General features: G+C 33.8%; 1 protein-coding gene across 1 annotated transcript in view; it reads right to left on the bottom strand.

Moving 5' to 3' along the window:
• The window catches only part of LOC109839223 (putative uncharacterized protein DDB_G0270496), a 26872-nt gene continuing 17970 nt past the window's right edge, over window positions 3121-12022 (bottom strand). Inside the window, exons 9-14 of the mRNA XM_020407652.1 lie at window positions 8361-8463; window positions 8174-8269; window positions 8053-8085; window positions 4078-4177; window positions 3892-3976; window positions 3121-3811 (exon numbers count right to left, since the gene is read on the bottom strand). Of these exons, the coding sequence (XP_020263241.1) occupies window positions 3685-3811; window positions 3892-3976; window positions 4078-4177; window positions 8053-8085; window positions 8174-8269; window positions 8361-8463 (544 nt within the window). The 3' untranslated portion in view covers window positions 3121-3684. The remainder of the gene's footprint in view (window positions 3812-3891; window positions 3977-4077; window positions 4178-8052; window positions 8086-8173; window positions 8270-8360; window positions 8464-12022) is intronic.

Below are 12022 nucleotides of genomic sequence, written 5' to 3'. Positions count from 1 at the left end.
TCTCTGATGTTAGTAATATTCACAGGGTAAAAAAAATATTCTCTGATGTTAATAATATTCACATGGTGAAAAAATACAATGAGTTACGTATGGAGAAACTATTAAAAAGTTCAGAGATATCCTTCAAAAAGATCTAGCTGTTTTCATTTTAAATGGAAAAGTAAACAAAATTAACCCAAAATTCATAAACTTACATGAATCACTTGAATTGATATTAACAAGAGACTTAACTATCAAAAAAACACCAATTGGTTTCCCATTGAAGAACATATTAAACAACTTTTTTCAATCAAGAAGTATTTTTCAAATATTAGTAGGTCTTATAAAATTTTATATACTTTATTCTTCAAATACTAAAGGAGTCATAAACTTATTATATAATTAGATATAGATGACATTGCAATGGCAACTAACATGAAGCTATTGATTAACTATATTACGAGATATAACAAACCAGACAAGAGGAGAAAAATCACTATAATTGACAAAAGAACATAATACTTAACAAACCAGACAAAAGGTGGAAAATCATTATAATGGATAAAATATATACACATGATACTTACTTATCATAACTTAAGAAAAAAAATTAAAATCGATATTTTTTTGTTCTTTTTACTATATAGTGGCATTGCCTCTAAGTGTAACTCTATTTAAGAACATGGCTATGACAAAATGATCAATTCTTTACGACATGATCAAAGATAAACCTATAACAGCATTATCGGATTTCATGATCTCTAATTATGAAGGTGATATATTTCATTACAAAAATTCTTATTAAAAGCCACTAAACATAAAGTTCACCTTAAATCCATCTAAAATTTGCTGGGGAGATGTGCACGCCATCGCAATTTTGTGTCATATATGTTATAAAAATTCTTATTAAAAACCACTAAACATAAAGTTCACCGTAAATCCATCTCAAATTTGCTGGGGAGATGTGCACGCCATCGCAATTTTGTGTCATATATGTTATAAAAATTCTTATTAAAAACCACTAAACATAAAGTTCACCGTAAATCCATCTCAAATTTGCTGGGGAGATGTGCACGCCATCGCAATTTTGTGTCATATATGTTATAAAAATTCTTATTAAAAACCACTAAACATAAAGTTCACCGTAAATCCATCTCAAATTTGCTGGGGAGATGTGCACGCCATCGCAATTCTCAAAAATTCAACTAAATAAATAAATAAGAAAATGGTAAGTAAACCAAGCAAAATCCATATAACACAATAAACAATTAATATTGCATTTTAAAGTTAATATGTAGGGCTCATTCAGAACAAGCTATCAAGACAAAAACATCTCCACCAAGGCTCTTTATAAATGCAACAAAAATTTAACTTAGCGATTTTATGCAAGCATTACAACATTCAAAAGATGTATGATCTTAAAAAACCTACTCTATAATTCACACAATTAAACCTAATTAAAATTTACCAATGTACAGATACGCTATTGCACATTTAAAGTAAAAATAACTACTAATTAGGGTAGACTTGAGTTGTGGCTTTATGCTTGCAAATGTCACAACAAGAATATGAATATAAATGTTAATAACGAGTGTCCAAATGATAAGTATTATAGAATCTCTGATGACTTAGACCATTGCAAAGGTAACACTATTTGATGCAGTAGATATTTTTATTAGGTGCACAACACGAGAATTTATTGTAAAGAAAAAATAGGTCAATCCTAACTCAACTTAAATAATGAATTAGAAACATAGAAACATTATCATATATATGAAATTAACATTCATTCTCATTAACATTTGTTCTCATTCAAATTACTTGTAAAAATTAGATGAGAAGATAAAAGATAAATGAGCCAAGTAAAATATAATAGCACGAGAATCTCAGGTCCAGTCTGATGTCACAATTGGCATAGATGATAAAGACACCGCTCCAAAATTACCCTAGAAAAAGATAAAAGTGAGAAAACTTGATTTTGGCTCAATAAAAAATGAAGAAAAAGAATGAAATACAATATTTGCTTACTATTTTATAGAATAGCCTAATGTTTTGACTAAAATTAGGAATATTTGAAAGAGATTTTCACAAAATTTTAATTATTTTTATATACTAATTTTGTGGACGTTTTATCATCTAAAATTATAATAGAGTTAACATTAATATTTAGTTTATGGCTTTTAATAAAGTCTATCAATGATTAGGACTAAGATTCATATTCTCTTTTGTGCCATTTTAGTCACTTCTAATCAATTGTCAAGGCTTATTGGCTTTAATTATTCCTCTTGTTATTATAATGCTATTTTTTAGTATTTTTTACTTTTGTAACACTATACTTCTATAGGTAAAACTTCCTTTCATGTTGATCAAAATAACATGAATATTAAAATTGCCTTCACGTTGGTTTCGTGTCAATTCAATCATCAATATGAAACTTAAAATTAGGTGTAGCTCATTCAAAGAAACATTAAAAAAGATAAATAATCAAAATATTAAATTTTAGAGACATAAGTGAGTAAAACTATCAAATTAAAATCAAAGAACAAATTTTAGTAACGAAATAAACTAAAAATAAATAATTATGATATTTAACCAGGTGCAATGCACATGCATAAAAACTAGTATAACAAAATATGACACATGGCAAATCAGCCCCAACCCTACTCCGACTTTAAAAGACAGCAACCAACTCTGCCAAATTAGCATTTTAACAACAAATAACACTTGACCATGCTCAGCACCCTAGCAAGTAAAATAAACAAACCCCCGCCCATGAAATCAAAGTTGACCAGATATTAAAATGAAAATGTTTTTGCAGTTGCGTAATGTGTCATTTGAGCTCAAAATGATATTCAGAAAACATATACATGATGCTAAACAGTGCAAGCACATGAGATCTAATGAATAAAACATCTGGTATTACTGTTCTATAGGACTTAAATCCAACTGAGTAGATAATAAAATACTGAAGAGTCGAAAATTATGATCTCACACCAAGATGCAAATCACATTCAATCTACCTCTTGGGTTTTCCAAAATCAAATCAATCTGTCCATAAATCCTACAGTTGTAACAGTATTTATGCACCACATATCGAATTCAAATTTCAAATCAAATTAACTAATCCAGAATTCAAATCGGTACACAATCCAAAATTATTTACGATTTCTCCAATTCTCCAAATTTTAACTGCAACAGTAAACCACTTCAGGTAAAATCTTGATAAGTCAACATTTTAGAAGAGGAAAGATATATCCAATTACATCTCTCGTGAAGAAAATATTCCTAGGGCCTAGGTGTCATAATAAATGATCAACTGATGCTTAGTAGATTTTACGCTTACATTTATACGTGCAACATCAAAAGCTTCTCCAACTCTATTTTGTAAATTTGTTGCAATAAAAACTCACTGATCACTGCAGACGTTTCATAAGCTTCAGATTTGCTTCCACCCAAAATCTCTGAATTCAATGAAGCTGAGAGGAGGTTTTCACCAATAATATATTCTGAAATTCAATGAAAAGCAAGAGGATGGGCAACCTAGCTTTCTCCCTTGTCCCTCCATTTCTCTCTGTTTCTGAACGAAATATACTGACCATCGCTGCTGCTATCAAATATTAACCAAAAATGCTGAATACCGGTTTATAATAACTGCTTACCTTATTGCTGGTTTTTTGTGTTTTATAACGTGCCCACAGAAGTAGATTATGGAATGGAGGAAGTTTTCTGATTCCCCAGTCCAAATAAATTCTCAAATAACTTCGGTGCCATCGGCGGAAGATCCATCCGTATTGGAGCCATGAAATTAGCAATTTTTTCATGAACATGGTACCTGGAATTAAGATATAAATGAAAATTTAAGAAGTTGAAATGGACTTTTGTCTCAAGATGAATTAGCAAAGGGATGAATACCTTATCTTCCGACTTTTTGATGCACGACGATCAACTAGCTTTCGTTTCTTTGGCTGCAGCTTTTTCAATGCATAAAAGGCCGTCTCTGAAAGCAAATTACAGAATATGAAATGTTTAAAGGACTTTTGCAGCTTACAAATACATTGTCAAAGAGAACAGGTGCTAGAACATTGTCAGGAGAGATACCAGATGATGAAAGATCACATGATTCAAAGAATTCCTTGAGGAGTTGCTGGTAGAATTCAACGTCATCAACAAGCTCGGGATCTCCATTGACATCTCCATCCTAAACATACAAGATATTTAAAAATCAGAGCATATCAGATGCTGAGAGAAATGTAGAGATCTTATACAAGCATATGCATTCTTGAAAGGAAAAGGCACTGATATAGCACCAATTCTTGACAAAGTTTCTATTAATAAGAACTTGCAAGCATATTGAATGATGCAGGTTCCTGGTTAATTTCTCTTTTCTCTTTTACTTTTGGCTTGGTTAACAATCCACGATAAAATTTTATCAGTCCTCCAAAATTAGACTATTTTGGCTATTTCTTCCCAGTATCTTCTTAATTAAATTGACCGATGAAAACAACCTTACAATAATTTAAAAAGAGAGGTCAATATGCAGAAAGTACAGCCCCCATGGGCACACCCAGCCCCAAAAAAGTAGTATTAGGAAATCTATTTATACTACATATAAAAGAGGATTGTCACGTCAAAACTTTTGATTGCCTTTTGTGCCCTCACAATTTTGATAATTCTCAAGTATGTCCATTATCAAATGATCAGAAGCCAACCCCGATTCTGCCCATTATCAAATGATTAAATTATGACCCATATAAAAAACTCATTATCAAACAATTAAATTAAATTAAATTAAACAATAATTGATAATTCCCAATTATCAAATATTAATATCATTCTTCATACACAAATTTATTGAACGTCATGTATTAACTGAAACTTTTAATTGTTCAATTTAAGAATTTATATTGCTAATAAAAATCATTCCACCAATTTCCAGTTGACAGAAAAAAAAATTCAAAACATAAAACAAGTACCTCCACATGCAAATCATATGTAATACTAGTAGTAAGTACATGACAAGTTGACACCTAAAGCATTTATTAACATAAAACGACTTCATTTATATTAACATAAAACGACCCCTTAACTTTGCAAAGTAGATGGCTCAAATGATTTTATCAGTCTACAAAACAATGTGAAGTATACATCTCATCTCATTTCCGTTATTGTATGAAAAGGGCTTTTTTTAATAAATTAATAATGTGACATACGCGTGGTAGCACACAGTGGGAGTGTTGGGTTTTAGGGTGCTGAAAATAAAATTTCAAGGGTTTATCAATTTTGAGAAATGACTTTAAGAGGAGTTTCACCCAAAACAAGAACAGAAACCAGGTTATATCATAAGACTACTGGTCTACTAGAATACAATTTCTGAGTTTGGAGCTCGCTCAGATTTGTATCAGTATTTTCCTATGCGCAAGGATAACTGTGGACTTCTCAAAAAGTGAATTAAAGAATCTAGAACTTCATGATTTCAATAAAACCAATATATGGCTGGAAACTGAAAATTTTAAGTGTTTGGGCCATGTTCTAGAGTTCAAAGAACGCATCAAAATGTGGACGGGCATGAATCAGGTCCAGGCCTAAATTTACACAACGTAAAGCTCCAGCCTCCACCGCTTTAAAAAAAAGAACCAAAAAAAAGGAAAAAAAAACGGAAGAAGAAGAAGAATCAGAAGAAAAAGAAAACTAGAAAACCTAAAGGAACTTAGCCTTTTCTTCAGCCTTTAAATCCTCCACATTCTAGAATCTCTTCTAGCATAGCCTCATTTTCCATTGACTTCTAGCCTTAGCTGCTCTATCTCTCAAACCCCTCCCTCACTCTTATCCCTTCAAAACCCAACTTTGTTCTGTCATACATAATTAGTAGACACCTAAACCAACCGCTTGGTCTGGAACACAACGGCCTTGGGTCTGTGTGCCCTTGTCTTTAAGCCCAAGGAGAAGAAATAGAACGGGCTTGTTATGTATGCAGCGGCAAGGCTGGTTCAAGGAATGGATATATAGAACCTGAACATGGAACGAATCCAGCTATCAATTCGGGATCAGCCCCTTATTAGGCCTCTCCTAACTCATGAATTAGGCAATTTTAACTGACCCTTATTACAGGCCATTCTTAGAGCTCGCTTTAGGCTTTGGTTTGAGTTTATAGCTTTGATTTTAGTTTCCATAAATGCTTCTGGTGTTTTTTGTTATTCCAAGTTATAGTACTTCTCAGAAATACGATGCGGAAGGGAAAAGTGTGCGATTGATGTGGATTGATTATTGTAGCATGCAAATCCTTTTAGTTTACCATAGGTGAATCCAAATTCCTATAGAAAATCTTGTCAGGCTCACCCCACATTGCATGGTACGGGTACTAGTACAAGTACAGGTATGGATATGGGACACAACAAATATGTAAAAGGTAGGTACGGGGGCACTGCTAATATATATAAGTATACACACACACACACACACACACACACACACACATATATATATATATATATATATATATATATATATATATATATATATATATATATATATATATGAGGAATATGGGTATGGCTTGGTACGGGAAGCACTAAAAATTTGTGCTTGGTAGTGAGGTGGCATATTATGCATGGCCACGTCATTTGCAAGGATGTGGGGGACCGAGCATTCACGGCATGGTATTGAATGTGGTCCACGGCCAATAAATTGAGTGGATGGGAAATGGAGACAGCGCATCGCAGCGTACCGAAGGGCACAAATTTGTGGCTTGGTACTCAAGTATACCCATCCTCTCTCTCTCTCGTCTGCTCTTGCTTCTCTCTCTCGTCTCTTGCTCTAATCTATAAATATATATTATATATATATTATATATATATATTAGTATATAGTAGTATATATATATATATATATATATATATATACATATACATATGTGTGTATATGTATGTATGTATGTATGTATGTATGTATGTATTATAACTAATAATTTAGACAAGATCAATATTGTGTTTTCATTTACATAAGTTAATATACAAGAACTAGAAGTGAAGTGTAGAACATATGAACAAGAAGTCTGAGGAGTTCTTTAAATTAAAACATGTATTATATAATTGAGTATATGCATGAATAAATGTATGCATATATTCAAGAAGTATCCCAGAAGTGTCAGTACGGGTACAGGTGTCGTTGCCTGTCGGGGGTACGGCTTCCAATAGAAGTACCTAGGTAACACAGACCTCTTCTTCTACACTTAAGTCTGGAAAATTTTCATACAATTTGAAACTCATAAGCTAAAATTGTAATGACAATAACACAGATTCTGCCCACTTAACCACAGCTTTCTTTGACATTAAATCTCAAGTGGTAAGCTTCACATTTATGATAGTCGCAAAAGTTTGTGCAACCTCCCTGGAAATTTCTCAGTGTTAAGTTTGTGTTTCATATCTGACCTAACTTTGCTAGGGATAAGGATTAGATGATATATATAGGAAACTGATTGTCTTGTTATTTGCTAAATCATCTAGTAAATGTAAGTAGCTTAGGGAATGAGCATGTCTACCAAAACCAAATGAAGTCAAATATGTGTGAATACATGCATGGCACATAGACAGGAAAAACTGCACATGAACATCTGGTAGTATATCTCTAGAAGCCCGTGAAACTATATAACAAACATTTCTACCATGAAGCCATGGGGCATTGGATACATGCCATACACATGTATAAGACAAAATACTTATGATTGTTTTCTTTTTATGAATCTGTAATTGTGTCTTAATGTGGTGTCATATCATATCCTGCAATATAGCACAAAAACTATGTAACAATAGAAAAGTTATTTACTCTTAAAACCAACTTAGTTACCCAAAAAGATTTCAAAATTTTGGGAGTATCAGATTAAACAAGAAACTGGTGGAGCACCTATTACAGTCAGAATGGCATTAGTTATATATTTATCCTTCTTTTACGAACATTCTTATGCTAAAAAAGTATGTGCCTTGTCTTAACTAATCTTGCTCACTAGGCATGCATAACTCTTAGATGATCGAAGTAACAAAAGTAAATGCATCCACAGAACAAGAATTGGCTTGATACCTCTTCCCTTTTCATTTCGGAGTCCTCAGTAATCTGCAAGGTAAGATGCAAGAATTAGTAAGGATTGATTTCACTGCTAGTAAAATGCAAAATAAAATTAGGTTCATGTTAATAAACTTACTTTTCCCAAAACACCAACAGAAGACCTCCTCAGCTGCATCCTCTTAATCATTCTGCTTGGATCCCTCATGTAACCAGCTACTTGTTCACTAATGTTCTTCAATTAACAAATATAAGATGTACAGTAAGCCCAAAAATTTCAAACATAAAATGCGTTAAAGGTAAGAAAAACAAGCTTTTAAGAATACCTGATTGAAGGCCTGCAATTTTCCTTTGAAGGCAGCAGCACCAGTTGTTACCTGTGTCTTCCTATGCCACTTGTCTACTGAATTATTTCTAAATGGCGCTATTCTGCAAGCCATATAAATAGATTTAAATGCGTGAAATTTAAATATATACCATCTGAGCTGCAAATGAGAAAAGGTTCTCACGAAAACATAGCATACATGAGAAGAAAACTAAAACAATAATCTCAGCAGTAAACATTTTCAATTGAAGAAAATAAAGTATCACACATTTAGTCTTGGGCAATATTCTCATATTACATAGTACGTTATTACACAGTAATAGCAAAAGAAAGATATAATTTTCAAGAGAAACAGGAGGAGAAACCTATAAAAAACATCTGCAAGCACTGCAGAAAATATAGTCATAACTATGTGAAGTTTGAAACATGATCAGATGAAACCCTGCAGTTTATCAATATAAAGCCAAGCAGAAGACCTTTTTTATGCTACTAATAAAATGGAAGTATTAAGAGAAAATATCATATATGATGGGAATCCATGGAGAGTATATTCTAGGAGAACGAAACACGTGATTGGATTTGGAGGATATTGATTGATTCTGGATACATTCTTCATGATCTCAGAGATTTTAATTGATAGTATCTTATATTAGTTTCTACTTTTGCTAAGATTTGAGCGTGATTTAGGGATTTGATTTTATTTTATTTATGATTATAAATAATGATGTAAGGCCTCAGTGAAAGGCCTCAGTGAAAGGCAGACTATTTGATATGATAATTCTGAGTTTTCAAGTTGGTATGTGAATTGCTATGAGGGTGTGAAGCACATTTTATTTAATTATTCTGATTAGATCTCAGCCTCTCACTATACTCTCAACTCATATCCAACCCTCCACTCAAACAAAACTCTACCCCAATTAAGACCTAACCTCGTCGTCACTGTTCACCTGAACAGCGCCCCCGATAATGTTCACGATATCTACAACAAAGTTCCCAAAGCCCCTAAGCTTGCTATATAGATTTAATTGCGAGTTTATTTCAGATCTAAGTTGATTGCCTTGTGGATTAATTGTCTCTTTGCTTATAGGTGTGGTAAATTCAAATCCAAGTAGTTGAGGGCTGGTTGGTTATTCAAATTCATGGATTAGTTCACCTAGTTTGCAACAGAGCCTTTCAACTCAATCCCAAGGTTATCGATAGCGGATAGCATCGCGTAGCGGTGAGGCATCGCTAAGGCTATTTCGGGTTATTGCGGCAAAATAGCGGTAAAAAGCACAAAGTCAAATAGCGGTCTAATTTTGATATGTATAAATACTAAAAAAAAAATCTAAGAAATCTAAAAGTACATATTGGATGATTTAAAGAGATCCTAAATATGAAATAGACATGTAACCATCACGTAATATCGAAGATGACTGGAGAAGTCAAAAAGTCGTCGTCTTCAAGAAGAAGAGCTTAGAGGTGACAGGACTGTCCTAAGAGGAGCTCACGATGAAGGAGGTGAAAGGAAGTATCAAGGTAGGTGTCAGAGGCTATGAGAGGTGACGGGAGTATGCTGAAAATCACAGGAGACGGTGGAATGCAATGGTCAATGGTTGAGTTTAATTTAAAAAAAAAATAAGCCTCAAACTGCTTTTAAATAGCAGTCAAAAAGTAAAATTCGAATACAATCGCTCACTATTTACCGTTATGACACACTATTGGCCGCTTTTGCACATATTCCACAATATGTCACCGCTATCACGTGATAGCGTAGCGGGCGATAGCGTCGCGGGAAGGGACCGCTAACGCTATTAGCGCCGCTATTGCGGGGCTATTTACCGCTATTTATAACAGTGCTCAATCCTGATTCGGATCTTTGATGACTGGGGTGTTAGTTCCTTCCACTGATTTGACGATTTGGGTGTTAATTTTTTACACCCCTAAGGTGAACTCTAAATAGGACGTTAATTTCTTACTGTTAATCTTGCAATCTTTTTAGAGTTGTAGGGAATTTATAATGACGTTAAGTATTGATATTTCTGTGATCCCTTGCATGATTCATCACTATTTTCATTTTAGGGTTGCACTAAACCTTTAGTTATTAGCTGATTAGTTTGCATTTGCATCTAGTGCATGCACGTAGCTCACTTTAGGGATCTCCATCATGTGATTGCTTTCCTTCTTAGCATTCGTATCCTCCCGCGTCCTATCCTGCATCAATATGTTAAGTAATCTAATCGGTGTCCTGGGAGGAGGATGAGATTTCGGTTCACTGATACCAGCGAAGAATTTTCTTGAGAATAATAAAACGAAACCTCCATACCGAATACAAAGTTGAAGGAAGAAACAGGTACTGACTTAGATATGCCCCTTTAGCACCAGTAGTATCTATAATTTTAAGAATCAAAGATGCCTTCTAGGCAGAGATGTGCAAGTGACACTGAAAACTGATATGATCAAGAGATTTTGGAGAACACATATTTGATGTTATGAAGTTGGGCCAATACCAATATGTAACGGACATATCAAAGCAGATTTAAGCATGACTATCAAATCCAGCTGAACCAAGCTGATACTTGGCTATATCGGCTAATAACAGTAATATAGGTAGATAGTAGATATCGGCTAATAATGGTATTAGAAAGATTAATGCATTAGAATTTAGAAGGTTTGTAGTTATTGCAGAATGCTGATTTGGCTATTGTTACAGTGGGGGGGGGGGGGGGGGGGGGGGGGGGGGGGGGGGGGGGGGGGGGGGTGGGGGGGGGGGGGGGGGGGGGGGGGGGGGCGTTTAAATAGAAAGAAAAAAGAAAACAAAGAAGACAATGAATATGCAGATTGTGCTTAACATTTGCTTATTTCAGGTACCAACAATTCCAATTGAAAACTGCATGAACCACCCAAACACCCAAATAGTGAAACCAATAAAGATAAAGCAAAAACGTAACCAACACCACGATTTCAAATCCTTGCATATATGGCCTTGCTTAAAGAATTATTAGCAGTCGATAAGCTTGAACTTGAAACCAAGTCAAGATCTCCTCTTAATCCCACTCCTCCAATCACTTTAGATATCAAGAAATATCTTCCTAGTTTTTAGTTGAAATTTTTACCTTGAAAGACTTAATTCCACATACAGCTTGTCTCATTTTACTATGCAGGTAGTTCCTATATGAGTTAATCTTTCTTAAACTTATAGGCAGATCTCTATATATAATAATCACTATATATGAAATCGTTATAAGACATGGCATCAGGGAACCAATTTGTACTCAAGCAATAATGCACAACAGTGAATAAACGATAGAAGTCAAGGACAAAACTAGCACCGAAATTTTTTTTTTACTTCTCTTTTTTTTTTTTGGAGGGGAACAGTGAAGTATATGTAGATTGCCTCATTTTACCTTCAAAGACTTGATTCCGCACACAGCTTGTCTCATTTTACTGTGCAGATAGTTCCATAGAGGCTAATCTTCATATATAATAATCACTATATTATGACATAGCTATAAGAGTCGGTATCAAGGAACCAATTTGCAATCATGTGCAACGGTGAATAAACGATAAAAATCAAGGACAGAAGTAGCACTGAAAATTTTTTCTTTACTTGTATTAGGTGACAAGGACTAGGAGATTGGCTTCATCACCGCTGAAAAGAGTTAATTTTTTTTAGTGTATTTT

Source organism: Asparagus officinalis, chromosome 4 (assembly GCF_001876935.1).
Source record: "Asparagus officinalis chromosome 4, Aspof.V1, whole genome shotgun sequence".
NCBI lineage: Eukaryota > Viridiplantae > Streptophyta > Magnoliopsida > Asparagales > Asparagaceae > Asparagus > Asparagus officinalis.
The sequence above is the reverse complement of the archived record's forward strand: the minus strand, read 5'-3'. Positions and strand labels throughout refer to the sequence as shown.